Source organism: Oryx dammah, unplaced genomic scaffold (assembly GCF_014754425.2).
Source record: "Oryx dammah isolate SB20612 unplaced genomic scaffold, SCBI_Odam_1.1 HiC_scaffold_13, whole genome shotgun sequence".
Taxonomy (NCBI): Eukaryota; Metazoa; Chordata; class Mammalia; order Artiodactyla; family Bovidae; genus Oryx; species Oryx dammah.
The window spans coordinates 12,356,514-12,383,927 of record NW_024070197.1 but is presented as its reverse complement, the minus strand read 5'-3'; the positions used below and the strand labels follow the sequence as shown (position 1 = coordinate 12,383,927).

General features: G+C 52.5%; 1 protein-coding gene, 1 long non-coding RNA gene and 1 other non-coding gene across 3 annotated transcripts in view; 1 reads left to right on the top strand and 2 right to left on the bottom strand.

Annotated features, from left to right (window-relative positions):
* Positions 1-19,241, bottom strand: part of LOC120872352 — a 32,908-nt gene extending 13,667 nt beyond the window's left edge. Inside the window, exons 1-2 of the long non-coding RNA XR_005723232.1 lie at positions 19,152-19,241; positions 14,142-14,214 (exon numbers count right to left, since the gene is read on the bottom strand). This is a non-coding gene — a long non-coding RNA (uncharacterized LOC120872352). The remainder of the gene's footprint in view (positions 1-14,141; positions 14,215-19,151) is intronic.
* On the top strand, positions 14,942-21,881 carry FOSB (FosB proto-oncogene, AP-1 transcription factor subunit). The gene is made up of 4 exons (XM_040252590.1): positions 14,942-15,633; positions 17,556-17,876; positions 18,124-18,231; positions 19,228-21,881. Exons 1-4 carry the CDS (start codon positions 15,508-15,510, stop codon positions 19,696-19,698), a joined length of 1,026 nt encoding a protein of 341 aa, XP_040108524.1. The 5' UTR covers positions 14,942-15,507; the 3' UTR covers positions 19,699-21,881.
* A 2,367-nt stretch (positions 21,882-24,248) lies between these two features.
* On the bottom strand, positions 24,249-24,335 carry TRNASTOP-UCA. The gene has a single exon. It is a non-coding gene; the product is annotated as a tRNA-Sec (tRNA).
* Between the last annotated feature and the right edge of the window lie 3,079 nt (positions 24,336-27,414).

Sequence of the window (27,414 nt, the reverse complement as noted above, 5' to 3'; positions counted from 1 at the left end):
GCACCCTCTCCTCTGATTCACCCTTGTTTCCGTCCCGCTTAAGCCTCCTCCTTCTCCTCAGGGATCCGTATCTCCCCCAAGCTCTCTACCCTCACTTCTTGGTCCCCGCTAAATTTCAGCTCTGTCCCGGCCTGCAAATTTGTCTCGGTCTGCAAATATCAGCTCTCTACCGAAACTCCCTGCCATCATACCAGTCCTCTGTCATTTCTGAATACCCTAAACGTCCAGTTTCCCACGCCCTCCTTCACCACCCATGTCGAGGTTGGGGGTGGGGGGAGCCTGTCCCGGGTCCCTCAAACTATCCCCAACTTCCTACCCGCCCCCGCCCTCCCAATCTCCTCCCGTGGCTTCTCCAAGCTTCCTCCATCACCTGTCTTCCCCAAACCCCGCCCCACCTCCCTCAAACTGATCCCTAATACTCTTTCTCGTGCCTAATCCCAGCCCCCTTGTCTCCCGAAACTGCCCTAATATTCCTACTTCATTCCCTTCAAATCGGGTCTCCGATTCCCTCCCGACTCCAGACATCCGCCGGGCTCTCTCGGCCCCAGACCCCCGGCGCCCCTCCCCAGCCCGCTCCCACGCCGGGCTCGGTTTCCCAGGCTGCCCCCCCGCGGTGGCCCAGAGACCCAGTTTGCCGCGGCAAAACATTGGTCTCCGGGCAACAGGCCCCGCCCGCCCCAGGGCTGCCCGCTGCAAGTCCGGCAGCGCCGGGGCCGAGACTGGGCGCGGAGGCGGGGTGGGCGCACCAGGCTGGGGCCTTCGCCTCCGGAGGTCCGCCGGGCGCAGGGACCCGGGGAGACGGCAACGCGGAAGTAGAGATTCTGGGCTCCAGAGTCAGAAACCCCGAGAAATTCGTAGAGTCTGAAGGGAGCTGTCTGGGACTCAGTAATAGAGGCTGCGCAACCAAGGAAAGAAGGAATGGGCCCTGAAATAAACATGGGGATGATGAGGATAAACACAGACAACGCACCGGTCAGCAGGGACGCCCCTGAAGGCAGGATAATCGACCTCTGACCGTCCGGGTCTTTGAGCTTCTGTCTTAGGGACTTCCCTCTCTGACTCTTAGTTTCCGTATTTGTGAAATGAGTAGCGTTTAGCATAGAGGGCTGTTGTGACAATAGGGATTCAACATAAGGATTCAGTGAATTCACCGACCTAGAACTCGTGGCGCACTCCTGGCGCGTCATTCATTCGTTTAGCCTGTTTCTCAAGCACATTATGTATCAGGTACTGTGGTAAGCACTGGCAATTCAACAGTGAACAAGATGAAGGTCCCTTTCCTCCCAGAAGCTCTCACTTTGGGAGCGGGCAAGGAGATGATGGACCTTACATAGCACATTGGAAAGTAGCAGCGCTGGGGAGGGGTAGAGAGGAAGGGAGGGTTGAAGTTGCCAGTTCAAATAGGGTGGTCAGAGAAGGCCGACATGAGATGGTGATTCTTTGAGCAAAGACTGAAAGTTGGTGAGAAAGGAGCCGTGGAGATATCTGGGTCAAGAGCATCCGGGTCAGAGGGAGCAGCAGATGCCTTAAGGGGGGAACATGCCTGGTGTGTTGGAGGAACAGGAGGTGGCTGGTGTGGCTGGAGCAGAGAAAGGGAGGGGAGGGAGAGTGGCAGAGACAAGGAGCCTATGGGCCATGGTGAGGACCTTGACTTTTACTCTGGGTGAGTTAGACGCCAGGGGAGGGTTTTGAGCAAAAGAGGGACATGAACTGACTTTGATTTAAACAGCATCCCTCCAGCTGTATATGGGGAATGGGCTTCGGGAGGCCAGAGTGGAGGCAGGCAGACCAGCAAGGTGACCCAAGCAATAGTCCAGGCAAGAGGTGATGGCAACTTGGACAAGAGGCAACAGGAATCAGATTCTGGAGATGTTTGAAGGCAGAGCTGCAGAATTTGCTGACAGGCACATTCATGGCGAGCCCTCAATAGATGGCAGCAGTTACCATTTTGTGAAAGAGAGCTCACAAAATCCTCACACAAGTCCTTATCCTCCCCATTTTACAGATGCAGAAATCAAGGCTCCCAGAGGTCACTCAGCTTGCCTAAGGAGTCAGCTCAGTCTGGCTCCAAAGATGGTACCCCTCTATTAGGTTGGTTCTCCCCAAGTCCACAACACCCTCGGAGTCTGGAGCTATACCCAAACTTATCCACGTGGGCCCCAGGACCCCTGGAGCTATATCCTCATTAGCCGCACCCAGTGGGTGTAGAAAGTGGTGGCCTGACAGAAGAAGCTGCCTGACTGGTGTTCCAGTTGTCAGCTAGTCACCCATGCTGGCCCGGGACACTGGCTTAAAGGCAGGCAGGTACATGTACAGAGGGTCCACCCAGAACCTCCCAGCCCAGCATCCGCTTCCCACACTCAGTCCCAGCACTGGACCCGGCACACCCCAGTGCTGCCTGCAGCGACCTGTTGAATACAGTCACACACACGCACGCAGGTAGGTACGTGGCCCTCCACCATGAAGGTGCATTTTCAGGCAGTGTGCAGAAAATGCAATTTCTGGCTTTATCTCTCTGTTTCCATATCTCTCTGCCTCTATTTTTTTGTCTCTGTCTGTCTGAGTCTTGCTATCTGTCTCTCTCCGCACCCTGACCCCCTGCTCTGTCCACACTCAGGACCCTCTACCTGCAGGGGAGATCACTCTTGTCCCTGGCCATGTCTCCATGGAACCTCACCTATTATGTGGCATCAGAACTTGGCATCAGCCAACAGGGACCTATGTACAGCACTGAGAACTATACCCAATATTTTGTAATAATCTACAAGGGAAAAGAATGTGGAAAAGAGTATATAAATATGTATATATATATATATATACACACACACATATAATTGAATCAGTTCACTGTTCACCTGAAACTAACACAACATTGTAAATTAACTATACTTCAATTTAAAATACCATTAAAAAAACAACACCTGGCATCAGGACACATGTGGAGGCCTCAGAATCTCTCAGGCAGACTCTCACATGTCATAATCTCTGCCACCTCCTTCTCTGAGATTCTGACCCACAGCTTTTGGGTGTGGGACTGAGGCAATCCCCCTTTACCAAGTTGCCGAGGAGATGGGGTTCCCTGTCAATCTGCACTGCCGTGTGTGCACACTAAGTCGCTTCCGTCGTGTCTGACTCCTTGCGACCCCACGGACTGTAGCCCAGCAGGCTCCTCTGTCCATGGGATTCTGCAGGCAAGAGTACTGGAGTGGGCTGCCGATGCGCTCCTCCAGGGCACCTTCCCGACCCAGGGACCAAACCACATCGTGGGCAGGCAGGCTCTTTACCTTTACTGCCACTCGGTACTCCATCTGATTTTGCACAAAGGGAAGAGCAGAGGCCCAAGGAGCGGAGGAGCCATCCCGACACCCACAGCACTCGGTTGTGAGGGGATTGGTGCTGTTCAGAATCAGTGGACTCTGGGAACAAATTTGGGAGTTAAATTAATTAAAGAGAATCACAGAGACACAGAGGGAGACCCAGAAATGGATAAAAACCCAGAGAAAGGGGAGTGGGAGGGAGGCAGAAACCCAGAAAGGGACTCAGGGGAACAGAGAGAGAGAGTTACAGAAAAGCACAGAAATGGCATAACAGAGACAGAGAGACAGCAGAAAGATGAAGAGGGAAACTGAAGACATATTAAGAGACAGAGACTGAGACACAGCACTTAGGGGGATAGAGAGACCCCAATAGAGGCATATTTTGCGTGAGGCAATATAACATGATAGGCTTGACTTCCTAGAAGCAGCCAGTGCCACAGTTTGGCAATTGCAGGCTTAGCAAGCCAGGTCCCCTGCCTAGGCTTGACATGTAGGATGCACATTAAACACGTTTATATAACCTGCCCTCTGTGCAGAATCTAAGAGCTTTACATAATGTAGCCCCATGAGTCATGCTGCAGACATGGGGCAGTGACCTGACACACCCAATGAGAGCGGACCCCTCACCCAGGACTGTTACCTGGAAGTGACTATGTGAGAAGTGAGAGATCACAGGTTTCACTAAGGAGAAAGCAGAGGGTCAGAGAAGGCAAGGCATTTGTCTGAGGTCACACAGCCAGGGGCCGGTAGAACAAAAATTCCAATCACATCTGCCTGATTTCCTTGCCTTTGCACCCCAAGACACAAAGAAAGGCCATGACTGACAATGCCCTGCGATGTGTTATTTCACAGAGTAGAGGAAATGATAGTTAAAACATCAGCAATAATATGACAGCCCCTGTGTATTTAGCACTCTGTGCTGCAGTAAGTACTTTACAAATACCATCTCATTCCAAATCCCAGTGAGGTAGGGAAATAACTCAGTTATTAAAGAATATAATTTCACCTGTTATGTACGGAGCACTTACTATGTACTAAGTACTTAACAGGATTTCATACAGTCAGAGTTCTGGAGGCGGATGATGCTATCACTCCCATTTCAGGAAGCAAAGATGCTCAGAAAAAAGAAGTTACAGGTCAAGGTCACAGAGAGGGTATTTGAACCCAGGTCTCTCTATCGGTTTATCTTTGCCACCCACTCTCCAGTGGAAGTGCGTGCCTACAAGTGCGCCTATGCACGTGTGCAATCAATCTAACATCTTGCACTAACATCTTAAAAACTTTAGTTCAAATATCAACAGTCCCCAGCTTATACCCTTTTCTCTACTCCAGGAGGGTGTAAGCCAGCCTCCGATTCCCTAAATCTTCCCAACGCCTGGGCAGCGACCCTCCCCTATCCCTGCAGAGCCTCAGTCACGCCGCGCGGTCCAGCCGGATCCAGTAAAATGTTCCTGCCTCTTTAAGAGAATGAACAGTCGGCCGGCGTTGCCTGGCAGCGCCTCGGCGGTCGCCAGGCAACGTCAACAAACGACTCAGCCGCCGTCTCCGCGCTCACCGCCCCCCCGCCCGCGCAGACGCGGTGACGCGACGGGCTGTGGAACGCCGTCGCTTAGCAACGTGAAGGCTGTTTGTCCCGGGCCTGGCCGCGCGGCGGCACAGGGTGCAACCAGGACCGGCCCGGGCGGACAGACGAGCCGTCCGGGAGCCTGGTGTGGGGGGAGCGCTGCGGTGATGGAGCGGGGGAGAACCAGGCCCCCAAATTGCCGGTTTCCCTTTAGACAGCCGCCGTCTGCTTGTCACCCGCTCCTCCTGTCTGACCTAGGACCGCCTCCGCTGGGTATCTGTCCGTCTGCGCCCCCTCCTCCCCGGCATGTCTGTCTGTCCAGCATCTCCCGCGCGGTGGCTGTCTCACATTCCCCCAAATAATAACAACTAAAATAGATCCAAGCACACTTCTCTGGCCTTCTGCTTTTGCCTCAGACTCCCAGGTTCCCGGGTGCGCTGTTGAGTTTGGGGTCCCAACCAGTGGAGACAGGCAGGGCACACACACACACCGGAGCCACAGCGCGAGAGCTCCCTCCCGCTCCTTTCCCTGCTCCCCTCGGGGTTTCTTGCCTGTCTTCCTCGAAGCTCTTTCATCAGACAGGCAGCCCAAAGTCCTTCCATCCTGTGTCCGGGAAGCTGTCCACAGCTGGGAGGTTTTAATAACTCATCCCCAACAAACACACCCGACACCCCCGAACCAGTAGCTTCATGTGACCAGGGCTGGGGCAAATCTCCAAGCAGAGAGAAAAAACTGGGTGTTTGACTGTGAATGGTTGTGACTGTAGGTGAGTGATTCTGTCCGTGACAGTGTCCATCTGGGGTTTCCTGTGTGAGAGCATGCTTATGAGGGCTCCCTTCATGTGTGTGAGAGCAACTGACGGACCCAGCGAGTGGTTTCCTCAGTTTGCACTTGTGTAACTGGATGTATTGGAGAAGGAAATGGCAATCCACTTCAGTATTCTTGCCTGGGAAATCCCATAGACAGAGGAGCTTCGTGGGCTATACTGTTCATGGTGTTGCAAGAGTTGGACATGACTTAATGACTACACCACCAACAACAACTGGATGTATGGCTATCTGAACCCTGCTGACTATGTGTTTGGGTGTGTGTACTTGAGTCTTTTTGTGTAATCGTATGTGAAATATGACTATGTAAGTACCTATATACGTATATTGGAGAAGGAAATGGCAACCCACTCCAGTGTTCTTGCCTGGAGAATCCCAGGGACGGGGGAGCCTGGTGGGCTGCCGTCTATGGGGTCGCACAGAGTCGGACACGACTGAAGCGACTTAGCAGCAGCAGCAGCAGCATGTACACGGCACTACAGATACACACATTTGGGTGTGTACAGGTTTGTTTTTAGCTTGCCTGTCTCTGTGTATGTGTACAGTTCTGGATCTCTGTGTATGGTCATCTGTGTGTGACTGCGCAGGTGGCTGCGTTTGTCAGCCAGTTATCTCTCAGTTCTTTGCACAGAATTTATCAGTCTTTAGTTACATATTTCTTTGTTTACTGTCTCTCCTATGGGGGCTGTGTGCTCCATGAGGACAGGGCCTAGGGCTGTCATGGTCACTGCTGGATTCCCAGCACTTCTCTGCACACAGTAGGTACTCAGTAATTACTGTTGAGTAAATGAATCTGTAACTCATGTGTCCACGTTGAGTGCACATCTGTGTAACTGTGTGACTGGTTCTGTGTCTCCTATGTGTGCCTTCCAGCTTTGCAGCTCTTGGTAAGCCATGTCTAGTTGTATAGCTCTGATTTTCTCTGGGAAACATAGCTGGATTTCAGTCAGTATTTGTGGACTTGAACCGTATTAGCATTAAGACCTCTATGGACCTGTTTTCTCATCTGTAAAATGGGAATAATAATTGCCCACACTCATGGGACTGTTGTGGGAAGTAAATGAGTTCCTACAGAGAACGTTTAGAAAGTGCTCAGCACAGAATAAACTTTTACGAAATACCACACTTGACTGTCAGCAGTATTGTTACTTCCTCTCCGTGTGTGCCCTGTAAGCATGTGTCCAGAACATGAGTTACAGGCTCAGGCATTAGCTGTGTGGTTTAGTGTCAGTTCCCTTCCTTTAAAATGAGCGTGACAACAGGCCTCCTCCATGGGTGGCTGTGACCAGATGAAGGTGTGTCTCTAAGTCTTGACCCTGGTATAAGGACCTAGGGAGCCCTTAGTGTCTGCTAGGCCAATCATGATCATCACTGAAGCTCAGGTTCTGGGAAAGGCAGTGGAGGGTAAGAGTTTGGGGGTAGGGAGAACAGAGGCTTAAATCATTCATTGGGATGGGGAACGAGGAAAGTCCAAGAGGGAAGGAGAGGCACCTGCTGCAGCAGGCTGGCTGAAGATCAGAGTCCTGAAAGGACTTCCTCCCAGGGGCTGTTTGGGAGCCAAGGATTAAAAGTAACTGGAGCTGTTTGGACAGCTGCCTGGAGGAACAGAAACTAGCCTGAGTCTTGCAGCCTGGTGGGATCTGGGGAGGGGGGATAACAATAGCAATAATAATATTATAAAACTTTCAGGCTCTGATGGGGCACTGTGAGGAATTTCTGTCTTATTCTCAGCTCTATCCCCAGTGTCTGGAGAGCCTGACACAGGAGAGGTGCTGAGAACATGTGTTTGAATGGCTGGTTGAATGAATAAGTTAATGAATGAATTCCATCCCATAACAATCTGTGAGTCCTGGTCTCCAGGGGAGGTGGGGAGGTTCCGGTGGTCTGTTGGGGCTGGCCTGGGGTCTGAGCCTCTGGAATCTGCCTCCTGCCAGTCCCCTAGTCTGCTGTTCCCACAGCTCAGGGGTGTGGAGGGCGTGGAGGGGGCCGGGAAGGGAGCGTCAGGCTGCCTGCCGGCCGCCAGCCCTGGAAAGCTGCCCGGAGTGTCTGCAGGAGGGAGAGGGTAGCTCTGGGCCTGAGTCACACTCAGAGAAACCCCGGACGCATACCTGGCCGCTGACATCACAGACCAGGGCACCCCCGGCGACCCAGACAAGCCGACTGAATCACAGGCGGAATTCAGCCACCCCGGGTGCGGGCACGTGGCCCACTGTGACACCCCCCCCATGACACCCCCGCGTGGCTGTCTGGCTGTGGGGGCCAGGCAGGCCGCATTCGGGTCAGTGAGGGGGCACAGGCCTGAGTCAGGGACGGGGCAGCTCCAGCCTGAGACCACCCAGTCCAGCCACAGGCATCCTCAAGGTGCAGGAAGGGGAGGCGGGGGAGGGGGTCAGCCAGTGGGGAGGCCCCTGGGCCATAAAGAGGAAACCCGCACTGGGTATGACTGTGAGGCTGTGGGTTGTGGCTAGCAGTTAGATGACCTGCTGGGGGTGGGATGGGGTCTGGGTGTTTGCGCAGAGAACAATGGAATCACCCTACGTGTGCTCACGCACACATGCACGCAAGCACACACACACACCAAAGTGGGGAGGCCCTGCCTCCCCCACCCACTACCCCAGAGCCTCACTACCAGTGTCGGAACCAGTCTTCACACAAACCTGCAGGTTGGACAAGTTCCCTAAGGGCTCCTGGCCTCAGTTTCCTGATCCATTGAATGGGGATAATAATAATTATTGCCACTGCAGCTTACACTTACAGGGAACTTATTTTCTGCCAGGCACTGTTCTAAGCATTTTTACATACAAACTCATTTATTCCTCAAAACGCTAGGAGGGAGGTCCTGTTATTATCTCCACTTTACAGATGAGGAAACTGAGGTCAGAGAAGTTGCCTGCCCAGAGTCACACTGCTAGTGCCCTCCTTATAGTGTATCAGAGACTTAAACAAGAAAATACAGCGGATCTGTATGGAGCAACTGGCACATGGTTAGTTTTCTCAAGTGACTGCCAGCTATATTATTACTACTACTATTATTTTCATTCAAAGTGCAGCTGGAAAGGTCTCCAAAACTGTTATCCACCTTGGTCCAGTCCTTCCTTTTAGCTTCCTGCAGGCTCTCCTGCTTCCTCCTCTTTGGTCTTGGATGTCTATAGTAGGGAGAGAGTGCTTTCACGGACTCCCTCCTTATCTAAATCTTTTCAGGATTTGACAACAGTTGCCCAGACCCACCTCCACCAGCAAGTCCTGACTTGCTCAGGCCTCCCTAAGCCCTCCCACCTCCCCTCTCCCCATGCCTGGAGTGGTTATAGCCAGTGCTACACCATCACACTATGTGGGTCTGAGGATGGGTGAGAGGTTGGCTCCCACAGTGAGGGGGTTCACAGGGCCTCTGGACCAGGGCCTGAGACAAGTCAGCATCTGAGAGTAGCCTCTGCTCAGCAGTGTCTGCATGCCCTCACACGTGAAACTGCGCGTGTGTAGCTGTGAGCATGCGTGGGAAAGAGGGTACACAGTAATGGGGTCTGAGTATGTGATGCTGTGTCTCTGTGTGCCTTGTTCTGCAGGTTCATATGCAACTCTGAGCAAGAACGTGAAGCTTCCCTGTGTCCGAGTGACTTGGAGGCAGGAACCTCCACACAAATGTGGGTAGCTAAGAAATTCTGCCAGTCCACAGCCCTGGGGGCCTCTCTGTGGCAGTGGGGTGCCTAGCTCTGCCAGTTTGTGTGTGTAGAGTTGTGCGCCTGTCAGTATCTGTTGTCTGGTGTCTGTACATTTCTGCAATGTGTGTGCACAAGAGCGTGTGTTAAGCTCTGTGTGTGACTGTGTTCGTTTAGTTGTGTGTCTGTGCAGACAAAGGTGAGAGGTGTGCATGCACATTTGTGTTGTCTGCCTGTGTGTCTGTCTTTTTGTCTCCACGGTTTGGATTCTGTAAACCAAGCTTCCTCCTTCCTATCCCTGATGATATGTCCACCTCGACCCTGGGAGGACCCAGGGTCACCAGCTCAGCTGGGAAAAGACAGGGAGGACAGACAAGCGACTGTTTATCAACACTGAGAGCCAGGTCCCAACACCCGTGTACAGCTGCCCCGCCTGTCAATTAGTCTATAGCATCTTCCCCCTTCAATCCATGAAATGGCAAAGGAACAGATATGTTTCTGTCCAAGGCAGTCTGTCAGAGTTGATAACTGAGTAAGTGAGTGGATAATGAAGAATCATTTAATCAACAATATTTACTGAGCACCTGCTGAGTACCTGGCACTGTGCTGGGGATGCGGCTGTGACTTGGACAACCTCGACTCAGGTCTGAATAATAATACACCCCAATGAAGAAGAGCAGATTGTCCCCAGAGAGTGATGAACCCAGACAGGCATAGAGGGGAGGGGGGCTCTCCAAGGGAAGGGTGCTAACCCAGGGAGGGCTTCCTGGAGGGGGGAATAGAGGAGCTGAGACCGGGAGGAAGAGAGTACGAGCTAGAGGGAGGAAAAGGGGGCATGCTCCAGGCAGAGGGAAGAGCACATGCAAAGATCTGAAGACCAGGGAGACAGACCAGAAGAGGAGGGGGAGGCGAGACTGGAGTGGTTGGCCCCAGCCAGGTCATGCCAGACCTTGCGGGCTGTGGTGAGTGAGGAGTTTGGATGCAGGACACAGGGGTACTAAGGGCAAGCTGAGTCCCAAGTCTGGACTGCTCTGCTTCCCTGAAACTCCACAGACACCGCCTCCAGGAGGTCTCCAGGATAGCTCAATGGAGAGTGGGCCCAGCCAGCCAGTGACACTCACTACTTAACCCTGGGCTCAGAGGAGCCAGCGGTTACTAACCAGCTCGGTGCTACCCTCTTGGAGGTCACAGGTGCCGTAGTAGGACTGACACCCGCGCATGTGCGCCCTCCCCCTCACACCTCAGAAACTCTCACAGGCCCGTCCTCTGGAGCCAGAGCCTCGGAATCACACAGGGCCTGCCTGGAAACACAAAAGACTATACCAGACATGCGTCATAACCAGATTCCCCAGCTGGCTTGATTTCACAGAAACAGCTGAAAAACCCTGTTCTCAGGTTTAACCTCCCTGTGCCTTGGTTTCCTTCTCTGTACAATGGGGATAATATCAGAACCTACTTATGGGGCTGATGTAGTGTGAGGATTAACTGAGATAATTCATGTGAGCAGAGCTAACTGTTTACTTCCCGTATATTCCTTTTTTTTTTTTCATAATTTCATTTATTTATTTTGGGCTGTGCTGGATCTTCTGTGCAGGCTTTCTCTAGCTGTGGGAGTGGGGGCTATTCTTTGTTGCAGTGCTTGGCCTTCTCATTTGCAGTGGGTTCTCTTGTTGCAGAGCACAGGTTCTAGGTCCGTGGGCTCAACAGTTGCGGTTCCCTGGCTCTAGAGCACAGGCTCAGTAGTAGTGGCACAGGGCCTTAGTTGCTCTACAGCAAGTGGGATCTTCCCAGACCAGAGATCGAACCCATGTCTCCTGCGTTGGCAGGCAGGTGCTTCACCACGGAGCCACCAGGAAGCCTCTCCTTATCATTTTTATTGTTAAATTTCAGAGCGGGAAAGGACTTTCAGAGCCCATGGCCATCTAACCTTCTTGCCCTATGGGTGGGGACACTGAGGAACACAGTAGCAAGGGTTTTGATAAAGGAAGAATTAAAGAATGAGGGCTCCCTTTGGCAGAATTGGGTCTCCCGGGCTGTTTACAGGATTCTCTGAACAAACGCAGCCGTCGCTGCTTCCCCACCCCCAACAGGAACAGGAGGCTCAGGGCTCCCCCCTGCTCCCCATCACCCGCAGAGCCCAAGCCCTTGGGAGCCAGGGCAGGGGTCCTGCCCTCTCCCCCACACTCAAATCCTCCTCCTCCTGGAAGCTCCCTGGTATTGAGCCTCATGGAGTAAGACATGCCTTGCCCCCGCCATGCTGCGAGGGCATGTCTGCGTGTATGCTCAAGTGAGACTGCGTGAATGTGAGAGGGGGTGTGTGTGTGTGGTGTGTCTTCAGGGCCAATTTTTCCCTTAGGTGCAGAGGGCATGGTACTAGGACCTATGATAATTTTAGGGGCCCATATAAGTGTTTAATTTCTTTTCTTTGGTTGGCCAAAAAGTTCACTCGGGGTTTTCCCTAATATCTTCTGGAAAACCCAAACAAACTTTTTGGCCAACCCAAGAAAATCCAAGAAGAACTGAACTTCTAGGTCAAGTGAAATGTTTTAATATTCAGTATTTGTCTTTATACCAATGCAGTCATGAAAAAATACTTTTAAAGATGTCTTTATGGAGAAAGAGGCCCACAAAGGCAAAAGTACTCAGGACTCATGAAAACGGCAATGTGATCTGGCGTGTCTGGTGGCTTTCTTTTATTTTTTATCGTTACTTATTTTTTAAATGAATGAATTAATTTTTTTTTGTAGCACAGCATGTGGGATCTTAGTTCCCTGACCAGGGACTGAACCCACATATCTTGCCTTGAAAGTGCAGGGTCTTAACCACTGGACCGCCAGGCAAGTCCCACGGTGGCTTTGTTTTAAAAACAAAACAAGCCCCTCCATTGTGCCAGGCATGTTCCAAGATATTCACTTCACATGATCCTTCCACCATCGTCATAAGCTGGGCACTATTTCTCCTCTTTTCCAAGGACAGAAAACAGGCTCCAGACTTCACCAGCTCAAGTTCATCCAACTACTAAGTGGTGGGGTCAGAATGTAAGCCCAAGGCACCTAGTTTCTGGGTCTGCCTGTGGGCAGGGGGCGGGGGGAGGAGGGTAGTAAATGCCCAGTGCCTGCATGAGTGTCACCATCTGCCTGTGAATATATTGATACACGTAACTCATTTAATAATAATTAAAAGCAGGGGCTACATTCTTATCCTAGCTCTGCCACTAATTTGCTGTGTGACTCGAGGCAAGTAACTTCACCTCTCTGGGCCTCTATTTCCTTGCCTGTAAAATGATAGTTCCTACCTCCTAGGAGTGTTGTGAGAATTAAATAAATTAATACAAGTGCTCAGAAGAATTAACACACAATTGTCATTGTGTGTAAAGAGCAACCACAAGTATCTATAGTGAGGATGTGCCTGTCACATGTGTTGGTAACCATGTGAAGTTGTGTTTCTATGTGCGGTGTGTGTGTGTGTCTGTGTGAAACCTAATGCCAAGTATGCCCCTTTGAGAAGATGCCAGCAGTTGTGTGGTCATAGGGGCCACCTCGGTTGAGGTATGAAGTCTCTGAGCAGCGAAGGTAGGCATTTATGTGTCTCCTTTATTCCGTGGGAGAGGAGATGAGGGGCTTGGACAGAACAGGAATGAGGGGTCACTCCCTGTCTGATGCTGGAACCGAGTCACTGCCTGCTGGTGGTTGCTGTGTCATCTCCTAGTCCCCTCCCTACTCCCAGACGGGTGGCAGACAGAGGGGGCGTGGGGGAACGAGGTGTTTGAAGCCGGGCTTTTTTCTCAACCTCCCTGTATTGAGCCCATGTACCTTCAGCCTTCCCCATCTCCCTCCCTCCTCCCCACTTTGGGGAGAGGGAATCAAAAGTCTCCTGGGAATGAGGAAAGACCTAACCCCTCCAACTTGGCTTCATACCTAATGTGTGACCAGGAGCCAGCCCTCCCCCTCTCTGGGCCTGTGGGATTCAACAGTTTTAAGGTGCTTCTTCCTCTGTGCCCTGGCTGAGCCAGGCTCCAACCTGGGAGGGAAATGCCAGGAACTCAGGTTTCTGAAGCAGCTGGTGAGATCCTTACCAGTATGTGCCAAAGAGTTGGAGACTTTGGGGTCTGAAATACCCTAATTAGACTCTTGAACCACATTTCCTAGCAGGGTCTGAAATACCTTAATTAGACTCTTGAACCACATTTCCTAACTGGATAGCCAAGTAAGTAGCTTGCTCCCACCCACCCCCACCCCCTACCCCCGCCATCGCCCCCCAAGTCCGACCCAGAACCTGGGTTATAATAATGTATGCTGTGAGCAGACAGGGAGAGGTTTGGAAGGTGATCACTCTCCACCACTGGAAGTTGTTATTTCAATAATCCCAACACCCAGGTTTTTCAGGGAGTGTCATTGAAACAGGCAGCTCTCGGAGGAACAGAACGAGAATTCTGGGTTTGAATTTCTTGAGATCTTGGGCAAGTCGCGATCTATCCTTTTCCTCTTTTATAAGATGAAGATTTTCCTCCCCTAAACTTCTGAAGCTGTACGAGGATTGAAAACCTTGTTGAAAGGCTTAGTACAAGAGCCGGTATTTGGTAAATGCTAAATACGTGGCATCTATTATTATTATTATATCATTATTATTACTATCATTTATTTCCCACCCCACCCCCCACCGCCGTCACACATATTTCTGACTACGAATAGGATTATAAAGCAGAAGGGGGAGCACCAGCAGCAGCAGGGACACTTCACCTCAAGTTTCATTCCCCTTCCCCCCCAAACCCGCCTACCTCCCAAGCGCCGCACCTCTGGGGGCAGTAGGGTCCAAGATACACACTCTTTGTCCATCCGGGAAAAGTGAAGCTGAAGTTCAGAGAGAAGAAGAAAAAAAAATTTTTTTTCAAGGTTGCACAACTAGTCAGGGCAGAAGCTCGTACGAGCCTAGGGACTCCACCCGCACCTCCACTTTCTCCCTTCTCGGGACTCAGTTTCCTCGCCTATGTGACTACAACCACAGAGCCAGAGTCTCCTTTTGGAGATTGACCTTCCTCTCGAGAGAGGGCGCTGCACCATCAGGGGAAATGGGAGGGGCGGCCAGAGGGATATGGACCCCCAAGTTGGGGTCTCCCCAGCCGGGATCCTTTGCCGGGTCAGTCTAATAACCTATTAATACCAGCCCTCCCCCGTACCCCCGGGCGGCGCTGGACTGCGCAGGCGCGGGCGGGTTCCGCAGGCGCGCCGGGTGAGCGCGCGAGCGAGCGAGGGATTCCCTCTGACGTAATTGCTAGGATACCAAACAAACACTCAGCCGCGCCGGCCGAGCTCCTTATATGGCTAATTGCGTCACAGGAACTCCGGGGAGACCGGCCGGGATCCCCTCCCGCCGAGTGGTCCAGAATGCAGCCCCCAAGACCCCCAAGGCCACGAGGGTGATGCAGATGATCAGATCGAGGCTAAGACAGACCTCTTGCCGGACGGTGCGGGGCTGGGTTCACAAGGACAGGAGATATCAAGAAGTTTGCCGAGTGAGGGACGGGTGACGTCAACAAGGGGGCCGGGCCCTGGGCATATAAATACAGGCTGGCGGCTCCGAGCTTCATTCATAAGACTGAGATCTACGGTCAAGGCTGGGACACGCGGAGCTGGAACTTGATTGTTGTGGTTCTTCTTCTTGGGGGCTGTGAAATTCGGTTTATTTTCTTCCGGAAAGTTTTTGGAAGGATTCTTCTAGATAATTCTACATTTTATTTCGGAGGATCGACTTACTTTTTTTTTCGTCTTTACTACTCCCTCCTCCCCCGTGGGACCCGCCGGACGCGTGGAGGGGATCGCACCCGAAGCAGATTCTGTACAGCAGGACAGCGCTTTCCGCCTCTGGGGGAGCGATCCCCCCCTCGCCCCCGGGTCCTACGGAACGTAGACTACCAGGAGGCACAGCGGCATCTTGTGGGGGCCTGGGCACCGCAAAGGAATTACACGGAAACTTTGCCATTGTTGGAGCGGGACGCTGCCCCCACCCTGAGTTTCCCCGGACAGCGCACTTTGGGGACGCGCTCGGCTCACCCCGGACTCGCACCTTTCTTCCCCCACCCGGCCATAGCCTTGGCTTCCCGGCGACCTCAGCGTGGTCACAGGGGCCCCCCTGTGCCCAGGGAAATGTTTCAAGCTTTCCCCGGAGACTACGACTCCGGCTCCCGGTGCAGCTCCTCACCCTCCGCCGAGTCTCAGTATCTGTCCTCCGTGGACTCCTTCGGCAGTCCACCCACCGCCGCCGCCTCCCAGGTAAGTTCTAGAGGGCTGGGTTACTGCTTTGTGGTTTATAAATTTTTTAAATTCAAGGGTGGCGCGAGCAATCCCCTCACCCCAAATAAAACGCGTCCAAATCTAGGATCAGACAGGGAGTAGGCTCACGGCGCACTTTGCAAACTGCAGAGTCTGGACGTGCTTGCAATTGGTTGTCTGCGTGGAGCGCAGGGAGGGAACACAGAGGGGTGAGCTTTGGCGGTGGGGAGAGCGCGCAGTTCAGTGCAACGTGTGTGAGGTAGCAGGGCTGAGAACTTTTAGCCGGTTCGGGGACTGCCCCCCACTCAGGTCACCAACCTGAAGCTAGAGCGGTTAGGCAGGTGGGGGAAATCCCGGAGAAGCTTCCAGTGGCCTCCTCTCTTTTTCCTCCTCCATCCTAGCGCCTACTCCGGCGCCGGGTCACCCTCCATCCAGCGGGAAGGCGGGCCTCGAACCCTCGGTGGCGCTGCCTCCGCCTCCTGCGCGGAGACGTAACGGGGGACCCGTGCGTAACGGCTGACGCGCTGGAATCCTCCGTCTGACGCGGGGCACGCACGGCGCGTGGCGCCCCCTTCGTCCGCCCCGCCCCTGACGTCCCGGGAGCGTTCTATTTTGGAACGCCGGGCCACGTTGCTAAGGGAGGGGGCAGCTCGGCGTCCCGATTGGCCGCCGCGGCACGAGCTGTGGCCAATCAACTTTCGCTTCCTATTTGTAGGGCGCAGTTTCCTTCCCACAGTTCGTCCCCGGAACCTGTGGTTCTCCGGCGCTAGGGTCTCTTTCATGGGCCTCTAGAGGCAGAGCGAGGGGATTCCTGTCGCCACAGGAGCGATCTTCTGCCACCCAATGAGTCCGCAAGGACCTGGCAGGGATCCTGTCCCTCCACTCTCAGGGTCAGAGCGTGTCTGTGTGCCAGGGTTCCTTTGGAAGACGTAGTGACCGTCACCCACCTCTCCAGGCACACACAGACACATTCTCACTCTCTCTGCTCCGGACGCCGGCTGCCTCCGGTGTGTCAGAAAATAGGACTAAAGCCGCTAGCCCCGGGGGATCCAGCCAGGTGGTCTCCAGGAGCCCCGCCCCCTCTGAGTTTCCGGGGCGCTGATTGGCCAGTGAGCCAGCCCATCCCTCACCACGCCCCCTGCGAGAGTAGTTGAGCCTTCCGAGCAGTTCTAGGATTACATTTTGGGGGTGGGGGGAGGACATGAGCGCTGCTAGGGCTTGGGGTCTCAGGACATACCCCACCCCGCCTCCGCGACAGTCTGTGGGATCCTGGCTGCTCACTTGCTGTCCTTGTCTGCCCACCGTAACCTGTCGCTCGTCAGTCTCACTCTGGGGAGAGACAATTACTTGAAACGTTGTTCTAAACTCCTAGACCCGTCCCCCAACACTCTTTGAACTGGGACCCCCCGCCCCTGCACGGGGGTCTCATGGACCCTCTAGTCCCTTATCCCTGTGCTCAAAGGGGTGTGTATATGTGTGTGAGTGTAGAGGAAGGCTTAGCCTAAGGCCTCTCCCTCTCCCTCCCCTTGCCTCTGCGGTGGGGGTGGGGTGTTGTGGCTGTGTGTGTGGCTGTGACTCCATCCCGGGGGTTCTGTCACCCGGCTATGTCCAGCCTCCTCCCCACCCCCCACACCTAAGAGTCACCAACCCGGGGTGTGATTCACCACCCGCTGGAACCGTGCAACCTTTCCCCGAGGAAGAAGGAGGAGGTAGAAGCCAGTTGCACAGAAATCCTCATTAACCACTGCGTCACGGTGTAGTGGAAGGGTGGGTGTTGTGGCTTTTTGCCTGTGACACACACATCCACACCCGCTGGCCCTGTGCTCACTCACCGGGTCGGTGTGTGTATGTGTGTTGGGTGTGTGTGTGTCGGTGTCTCTGTTTGTGTGTCTACGCCTGTGTGTGTATGTGTCACCCCGTAGGAGTGCGCCGGTCTTGGGGAAATGCCCGGTTCCTTCGTGCCCACGGTCACCGCGATCACAACCAGCCAGGACCTCCAGTGGCTTGTGCAACCCACCCTCATCTCTTCCATGGCCCAGTCCCAGGGGCAGCCACTGGCCTCCCAGCCCCCGGCCGTCGACCCCTACGACATGCCAGGAACCAGTTACTCCACACCGGGCCTGAGTGGCTACAGCAGTGGCGGAGCGAGTGGCAGTGGTGGGCCTTCCACCAGTGGAACCACCAGTGGACCTGGGCCTTCCCGCCCCGCTCGAGCCCGGCCTAGGAGACCCCGAGAGGAGACGGTGAGTAAGGGGCATCAGAGCTTGCTCTGGGGGCTGGCAGGGAGGAAGCGAGAGAGGCAGGAACTTTCCCACTCTTTGAATGAAGGACCACCTGCAGCCTCAATGCTGCAGAAACCCTGTCCTCCTCCCCACAGTGAGGACTTGGTCTGTTTCTGACTCCTGGGGGTTCTCGACGAAGAGGAGATTCAGGATGGAGGGGGGGTACACCGTGTCCCCAGATCTCACCATCTCTATTTCTCCCACTCAGCTCACCCCAGAGGAGGAGGAGAAGAGAAGGGTTCGCCGAGAACGAAACAAACTGGCAGCAGCAAAGTGTAGGAACCGGCGAAGGGAGCTGACTGACCGACTCCAGGCGGTGAGGGTGGTCCCTGGGGTGGGGTGGGCTGAGGGAAGGCTGAAGGGGAGCTCTCTCCCTATTTTCTGCTGCCCACCACCACTTGTGCCTCTGTCCTGAACTGAGAGCAAGAGGTTCCACATGTGGAACTGGATACAGATGGGGTCAGCCAGCTCACACACACTGACCCTCACATACTCCTGGCCAGTCCCTGTCCTGGTTGATGACCCCCTCACGCCCCTGACCACTTGCCTGGCCTTCAGTTTATCCTGAGGGGGACCTATGAGCGACCTTTAATAGAGGGATGCTTCAGTCATGTCCCTTTTTTGGTCTTGGGCAAGTGATAACCCTTTTTGCCTCAGTTTTCCATCTCTTCAACTCCTCATTGAATCTCCTAGCTTTAACATTCTGGAGAGTCTGAGGAACAAAATCCTTTAATCCTATGTCAATTCCCCCACCATCTGCCCCCGCCACCTGTAGTTCTATCTTGGGCTGGTGGCCTGTGCCAAGGTGCCCCTCTATTTTCATGCCCTACCTCAGTCTGAGAGTTTTCTACGTTATGCTTGTAGGGTGACCTGCTCACCTTGGAGGAAACCAGGGAAATTGTCTACTTCCCTAAGCTACCTGGTCTCTTCCCTGGGAGGCAGAGGGGAAAGGGTAATGAGGTGAATAGGGGGCATGAAAAACAGGTAAGGATGGTTGGTTCATTCAACAACCCTCCGAGTGCCTCTTGCAACCAGAGACTTCCCGTGTGTACCTGGCCCTTTGCCAAACAACCACTGGACAGATGGGGAGACTGAGGGTCCTAGAAGGCAAGACCCCTCCCCCAAGTCCCCTAGCACACCAGGCCTCTACCTCAGGGAGTCTTTCAATCGGGAGCCGCCTTCCAGCCATGGGCCTTAGCCATCAGATTAGCAGAGCTGGTTTCAGCCATGACCCACCTTCTCCAGTCGCTCACGGCCTTTTCCTCCTTCCTTGCTCTCCTCCGTGCTCCACCGTGGCCATCGGGGACCTCAGGAGACAGATCAGCTAGAGGAAGAAAAGGCGGAGCTGGAGTCGGAGATCGCCGAGCTCCAAAAGGAGAAGGAACGTCTGGAGTTTGTGCTGGTGGCCCACAAACCGGGCTGCAAGATCCCCTACGAAGAGGGGCCCGGGGGGCCCGGGCCGGGCCCGCTGGCGGAGGTGAGAGATTTGCCGGGGTCAGCATCCACTAAGGAAGATGGTTTCAGCTGGCTGCTGCCGCCCCCGCCACCACCGCCCCTGCCCTTCCAGACCAGCCAAGACGCACCCCCCAACCTGACAGCTTCTCTCTTTACACACAGTGAAGTTCAAGTCCTCGGCGACCCCTTCCCCGTTGTTAACCCTTCGTACACTTCCTCGTTTGTCCTCACCTGCCCGGAGGTCTCCGCGTTCGCCGGCGCCCAACGCACCAGCGGCAGTGACCAGCCTTCCGACCCCCTGAACTCGCCCTCCCTTCTTGCTCTGTGAACTTTAGACAAAACAAACAAACACACAAGGGAGAGAGATTTGGACGCGGAGGAACTGGAGGAGAGGGGAAGAGACAAAGCGGGCGTGTGGTTTCCCTGCCTCTCCTGCTTGACCCTCTGCTGCCGCTGCCATCGGACAGGAGGACTTCCTTGTGTTTTGTGCTGCCTCTTGTTTCTGCCGGCCCGGCGAGGCCAGAGAGCTGGTGACTTTGGGGGCACGGGGTGGGGAGGGGATGGACACCCCCAGGCTGCCCACTGCTGCCTGTGGGCCGTTTCACTTGGACCCAACCTCTGGGGATGGGGGTGGGGGCGGGGGCGATGCCCACTTTGGGCTGGAGGGAGCGGGGTGTTGGCAGTGGGCTGTGGGTGGGTTGGAGTTATCGCCAGAGAGGCCCAACAAGGAAATGCCACCGAACCCCCAAAGTGTTTCTCCTACGCCCACCCTTCCAGGGGTGACTAGGCTGGTTCTCCCTGCCACCCCCCACAACCTCAGCTTATTTATCCAACATTTCCACGTGCTTCGATCCTCATCCGAATTGAGCCCCCCTTTAAAGGGAAGTTGATGCCCCCGCCTTTGATAATCTTCCTTCCACCCTGACCTAGTCTGAAATGTGAACCTCCCTCCCTGACCGTCCAGCTGCTCCGTCCCGGCACAACCGGCTCCGATTTTGAATTTCCCACCTCCTAAGCCTCCCCCAACCTTCAGTCCCCAGCCCTCCTTTCTGATTACAGTATTATTCTCCCCCTGCCCGCCACCCACCTCCCACAGCCTCCCCTCCTGGCCTTCCTTGTTGGGCCTCTCTGATTCAGGCAGCAGGGGGCGCTGTGATGCCTGTCCTGCTGGAGTGTTTTATACTGTGAAACGAGTTGGCCGGATTGTGGGGGGAGCCGGGTGGGACAGAACCCCTCCGGAGGGATTGTGCCCCCCACTCCCCAAAGCCTTTCCGTGGTCTCCCCTCCCCCCATCTGCCTCCTTTCTCCCCTCAAAATGAGTTAGACTCGAGGGGGGTGACAGACTCGAGAGGGGATGACAGTTATCCATCCACGTGGCCTCTCTCCTCAGGACCCCCCCTTCTCCGTGCCCCAGACCAAGCCCTGGCCTTTTTCTTTAAGGCCTGTCGCCCTATCCCAGCCTAGGACGCCAACTTCTCCCTTGCCTTGGCCTCCCACAACCTTTCTAGAAAGAGAGCAGGGGGAGATCGCCAGGGGTGCCCGACGTTTTCCCGGAGAAGATTTAAAGGCTGAGGCTTTGACCCCCACCACCCCCTAATATTTTGGGACTGGCAAACTCCAAGGGGCTGGGTTCCCTGAGATCCCAGCTTTCCCTCGCCCAGCCCCTGCCCCAGTTCTCGGTTTAGGTTCCCTAACCCTGCCTTTCCCTGTGTTTCCCCTCATGAGGATTGTATCATGAGGCCAATTGATATTTTTTAATATCGGGTGGGTCACGCCGCCCTCTGTGCTGCATGGAAAACATTCCACTGCCCCGTCCTGCGGCCCCCGCCCTGAACCCAGATGCCCCCAACCCACTTCCGTGGCTATTTATCCCTTTCTTGATTTGCGAAAGACACTTATATCTATTATGTATAAATAAATATATTATATATGAGTGTGTGTGCGCGCGTGAGTGTGTGAGCGCTTCTGCATCTTTGGCCTAGGTCACGTTGGCCCTCAAAGCCATGCCGTTGAATTGGAAACACTGCTTCTGGAAACTTCCAGGCTGCCTGTCTCCGGCTGCCTCTGTCTCTAGCTGTCTCTTTTCTGGCTGTTTCTGGTTGTTTTCTGGCCATCTCTGGCTATCTCCTTCCTGAGTCTCTCCCGCCTCTGTCTGTTCTCTGCCAGTTTTTACCTGACTCTTCCATGTGACTGTCCCTGGTTCTCCAGCCGTCTTCTGACTCTGGGTTTGTTGGGGACCTGATATTTTATTTTTGTGAGTAAGCCTGAGGGATTATAGATTTTTGCAATCTGTATCTTTGAGAATTCTGGGTGCGAGTGTGAGGCTGTGAGCAGGGCCTGCCCCTGCAGACCACAATGTATTGAATCCCCAACCCCACCCCCATGCTGTATTTGTGATTCTTTTTGTATTTTGCACCTGACCCCCCGGGGGTTGGGGCTGGCTGGCACTGGGCCGCTACCCTCCTCCTCGTGGTTCTGCACTGTCGCCAATAAAAAGCTCTTAAAAATGTATCCACCAAGCTTCAGGGTCTCTTTGCTCCTGACACCCATCATCTGCCTTCCTTTCAGCATGAGGGAGTGAGGTTAGATTGCTACCGGACCACACACACACACACATATGCTGGAACTCTTACTAGTGAATCAGTCAACAGCAGGATGGAGGGAGGCTAGACAGTCAGGAGGACTTCCCACACAGACTGTACCTCCTCCTTGAAGAAGTAATGAGGCAGAATATTAGCCGTGAGGTGTCTGATACCAAAATACTAAAGGCTCAGGGAGGTTTCCAGGTGAGGGAAGAATTTATACTTGACCATGTAATGCTCTGAGGTTGGCCTGAGCAAAAGTGAGAGGTAGAAAAAAAGCTTGAACTGTTGAAGACCACTCAGGTACATTGGGAGTCCTCAGGGTTACATGAATCATAAAGCTTGGATCACTTTACAGTGAAGATGAGTTTCCTTTTGCTTTTTCACATGATCACATCTTCTGAGTGAGGAACATATTGGGGACAACCCAAGACTGACTAAACCAAAGATATTGCCACTTTGTCCACAGATACACTGAGCCATCCCCATTGCAAGATCCAAGCCCACTCTCGTTCGCATAGCAGCAAGCAGTTTGAGAACTGAAGTACTGGTCCAGAGGTTAGGTGTCTTAATAAATGACTAAGCAGGGGGATTTGTCATAATGGGATCCCTTAATTTATTAATTAGCTCAAAAATGTGCTAACTTATTAATTTCGAACTATTAGTTCAAACAAAGTCGGATGTGACTGAGCAGACGCACACAATATTATGTGCCCAGGGCTGGGGACACTGCAGAGACCGAGACAGCCTCAAGCTCCCCCTCCCAGGGTTCACAGTCAAGTGGGGGGACACAGACCTGTTCCCAATCAGGGATGATGTAAATTGGGCAGAGTTGGAGTCCATGGGACTTGGGGGGCCCCGTGGGGGCACCTAACCTGGTCTGGGAGTCAGGAAAGCCTTCTGGGAAGAGAGGATCCCTAAACTGAGTCTTGAGGATAAACAGAGGGCATAGAAGGAAATAGAAAAAACTGAGTCAAATGCAAAGAGTTGACGGGGGAGGGCTTGATACACTGAGAAAACTAGAGGTTCCCGGGGGCTAAAACAAAAGGTGTGAAGAGAGAGGTTGAGCAGGGACCAGATTCTGCAAGCTAAAATTCCAGACTAAGTTTAGATCTTCTCTTGAGAGTATTGGGGAGCTCTGGCAGGTTTTGGCCATAAGAAATTCAAGGACAGTTTTGTGCTTTAGGGAGACTCCTCTAGCTGCCAGGCTGAGGGTAATTGGGAAAGAGGAGGGGATGAGGCAGAGGACCAAGGAGGAGGCTAGGATGAGAACACTGAGGTGTGTGTGGGGGGGTGCCTGGAGCAGCACCAGGGCTGTGGGCTGGAGAGGAGGGGAAGGATTCAAAAGACTTCTAGGAGGCAAAACAGGCAGGGTTTGGTTAGTAGCTGGCTTAGGAAAGACAGCAGGGGCAGTGGTAAATAGTATGGTCCAGGGGTGTGAGAGCCCTGGGATTGGAGGCCTCCCAAAGGTGATCCTGGTTAAAAGGCTTCATCTTTCTGAGCCTCAGTTTTCTCAGCTGCAGAATGGGCTGAAGGGTATCAGTGAGCTTACACATGCCACCGCTGAGCACAGAGTAAACGTGCAATTATTGCCATCCTCATCCCTGTTATGACAGCCATCCTGTTTCCCTCTCTGGAATATTCTCCCCTTCTGCTGACTAATTCACTCCCATCCTTCAGGTATATGTTCAAACGTTACCCTGACACCCTACCTGAACTCGGGTCTCCTTATAAGATGTCCTCATAGTTCTGTACCTGCCTTCCCAGTAGTGATAGTTGTTAATTCAATGGGGAATTAATTAATGTTTAAAGTTTGTCTCCTCCACTGGCCACGAGGTCAGGGTCAGGGTTTTGTAGCCATCAGCGTGTCCCCAAGACCTCTCAGTGCAGGGCTGGGCATGGAGCAGTCACCCAGCAGATACTTGTTGAATATGTGAATGAATAAATGATCAAAGGAATAAATATTCGACTATTTTATAAGTGCATGCTTGATTAAATACATGAGTGGGTAAATGACTGAATAAGTGAGTAAGCAAGTGAAGGGGAGGAATCTAGGATCACTTTCTAACTGTAAATTTCATAGAACTGAGAGTATACACGAGTTTTTCTTCATCTTTTGGAGTTCTTTCGTTTTCCCCGGGGCGGGCAGGGGTGGGGTGTGTGAATGTATTCACAGGGAAACACTTGAGCGGCAAAAATAAAGACTGCAGCGACATCTCCAGACGCCGGTCCAAGGTCCTCTGGGCCAACTCGCATTCTAATGTCCAGTGTGGAAGAAGAAAAAGAGAAAGCGCTTCGCCCGAAAGGTGGAATTGAACCACTCTGTCGCTAGACAGCTACAGGTTTGAAGCCTGCACCCCAGACCACTGAGGATCATCCGGGCAGGATAAAAGCGCCCCCACACAGCTATATAAAACTCAGAAACTTCTAAGTTTTTACACTTATGGTGTTATAGTTTGCAGGACTGTGAAACTGTTGATTTCAACATCTATAAACTCTCCCAAGTTTATTACAACAGACATCCTCCCAAAATGCTGCGTTTGTTTCCTATGGATTGAATCACGTCTCTTTGGAAACTGTCTCATTTGCATAGCGCCGCGCATTCTGGGAAACGGTGGTACTGGACGTGGCCCCCTAGTGTCTAGCTGTTAAAGAGACTGAAGCCTTTTTTATCCAAGAGAGAAGTCCGTTTATCTTTTTTTTTTTTTCGTTTATCTTTTTTAAACAAAAAAAGATTCATAGTTCGGGATTCAGAAGCTTCTTTCCTGAAAAATCTGAATTCGAGTGTGTCCATTCCCGTTAAGAGTTTGATTTAGCCCAGCCGCGGAGACTCAGCGCTGGCAGCTGTAGGGCTGGTGCGACACCTGCTGTTGTTTTGTAGAACTTCAGCGATCTAAACCTTTCAAAAGTTTAATAAGCGCCTCTCGGTTCAGTTCAGTCGCTCAGTCCTCTCCGACTCTTTGCGACCCCATGGACTGCAGCACGGCAGGCTTCCCCGTCCATCACCAATTCCTGGAGCTTGCTCAAACTCATGTGCATCGAGTCGGTGATGCCATCCAACCGTCTCATCCTCTGTCGTCCCCTTCTCCTCCCGCTTTCAATGTTTCCCAGCATCAGGGTCTTTTCCAATGAGCGCCTACAGAGTCCCAGACACAATCCTAGGTACTGGTGATGACAGAATTTCTGTTCCCATTGAGCTTACACACTAGAGATCATCAGTTTTTTCATTTGCATTTTATGGCCGAGGAAAGTGAGCCATAGAAATGGATAGTACCCTACCCTATCCACACAGCCCATCCACGTGGGAAAACAGAAACTGTGCCATCGTAATTATTATTTAAGCAAAAAAAAAGTGATCCTTTTATAATCCAAGTCGGTGATCCTGTGACAACAATGTCATTCCCCGACATGAATTTTCCCGTGTCTGCCTTCTCAGCAGAAACTTCAAATCTCTTATCACAGCTTTAGGATCCTGACGATTAGCCCTTTCCACTTCTCTGACCCCATGTCCTCCTACTCCTCTCTCATATACTTGGTTTCTGGCACACAGATCGCTTGCTGCAGACACCAGGCATGCTCACTTCCCAGGGCCATTGCATCTGTTGACCCCCTTGTCTGAATCTCCTTTCCTCCATATGTTTCCATGACTCACTGCCTCCCTTCACTCTGGCCTCTGTTTAAATATCACCACTTAATGAGGCCTTCCCTGACCACTCAGTTTAAAATAGCAAGCCTTGTCACTCTGTCCCCTTCTTCTGCTGGACTTCTCTCCATCACCCTGATCACCACCTACCCTTGTCTATGTCCATTTGCTTATTGTCTGGCTGCTCCCGCTAAAATAGCAACTCCATGAAACCATGGACTTTGTTTTGGTTCATTTCTGTGTCCCTGATAACTAAAGAGTGCTTGAGCACTTGCCAGACGCTCACTAAACGTTTGTACAATGAACGCAAGAATATGGGGACTTCCCTGGTGGTCCAGTGGTTAAGGCTATGTGCTCCCACTACAAGGAGGTGCAGGTTCCATCCCTAGGCGGGGAAATAAGATCTGCATGTGGTGGGACAAAAAAAAAAAAAAATCACCATCCTCTTCTGAGCCTCAGTTTCCCCATCTGAAAAACAAGACTAGTGCAACTAGGGGGAATCATAACAAGCAGATGGATATAAAAGCCAGACGTGGCACTGTGAGTGACACAATTCAGACTTCCCATCACCAACCTGTTTCCTGCTTCCAGTGGGGGTGCCAAGGATGGGCTTGGGGGCTTTAGACATTCTTGGGTCCATAATCTCAACCAGTCCCTCTTCCTCCAGTTTTTGATAAAGACAAATGGACACTTTGTCTTATGGAAAGTATCAATAAAAATATCTTTAGGAAATGTTGCTATTTTATTTGGAAGTTTAAAACATTGCCCCTAAAAAACAAAAACAAAACACTGCCCTTGCTTGCCAAATCTAGATTCAGGAGAAGCCCCTCAAGTACTCTTTTAAGTAGCAAGCTGCTGCTAGGCAACCCCTGTATACAAAATCTGGTACTGTAACTACCACTCATTATTATGTATCTTGTGAAATGTGACATGCCTCACTACAGGCAAGATTTTAAGTGATGCACAAGTAAACATTTTACATGGTAATAGTTTTGTGTTTAACTGTTATCTTCTATTGCTGGCAAGGGATACTGACTTCCTTAGTGGTGGAATAACATTTCATTTTAAAAGACATTTGCTTTATTTTTTAATAAACCAATTTAAGGAATTCCCTGGTGGTCCAGTGATTAGGACTCCGTGCTGTCACTGCCAAGGGCCCTTGTTTGATCCTTAGTTGGGGAGTTAAATTCTACAAGCAATGTGATATGGCAAAAAAGAACAAAATAGTTAACTAGCAGAACAGGTGGTATACAGATCATTAAAAGTCCGAGGAACTGAGTGGGATGTAGGTAGCTTAGGGTGACAACTTTTCATTTGAGGAAAGGGAGGCTTCCTACTCAAGGTCACGTAGTCGAAAAGTAGAGAAGTTGATTCAAATCCAATCTATTGATTTGTTGTTGTTGTTCCCCTATTTTTTGGCCCTTCTGCACAGCGTTCGGGATCTTATTTCCCCTAGGAGGGATCGAACCCATGGCCCCCGCTGGGGAAGCGCAGCGTCTCAACCACTGGACCGCCAAGAAGTCCCAAGGTCCCTGGGTCTTTAGAGTCGAGCTTCCTGTCTTCTCTTGCCCCGGTTTAGTTTTGGAAACCGAGGCCCAGAGGCCACGAGGCCCTGTGTTTATTCCCAAGGCATTTGGAATAGAGAGAAGTGGGTGGATGAGAGACGTTTGTGAGAGTGAAATAGGTGTGGCTTCACGACTGAATAGATGCGAGGGAGTAGGAGCCCAGGGCCAAAACTGGGTCTCTGGCTGGGCGACAACGTGGACAGGAGGGGGCCCCCGGACTTGGAAATCAGGTAGACCAGGAAGAGGTTTGGATA

What these genes read in the sequence shown, in the direction of transcription:
- FOSB (XM_040252590.1), top strand. Translation starts at nt 15,508, where the DNA reads ATGTTTCAAGCTTTCCCCGGAGACTACGACTCCGGCTCCCGGTGCAGC. An exon ending in GGAGACCCCGAGAGGAGACG is followed by an intron (nt 17,877 to 18,123) that starts GTGAGTAAGGGG and finishes TCTCCCACTCAG; the next exon opens with CTCACCCCAGAGGAGGAGGA. An exon ending in TGACTGACCGACTCCAGGCG is followed by an intron (nt 18,232 to 19,227) that starts GTGAGGGTGGTC and finishes CGGGGACCTCAG; the next exon opens with GAGACAGATCAGCTAGAGGA.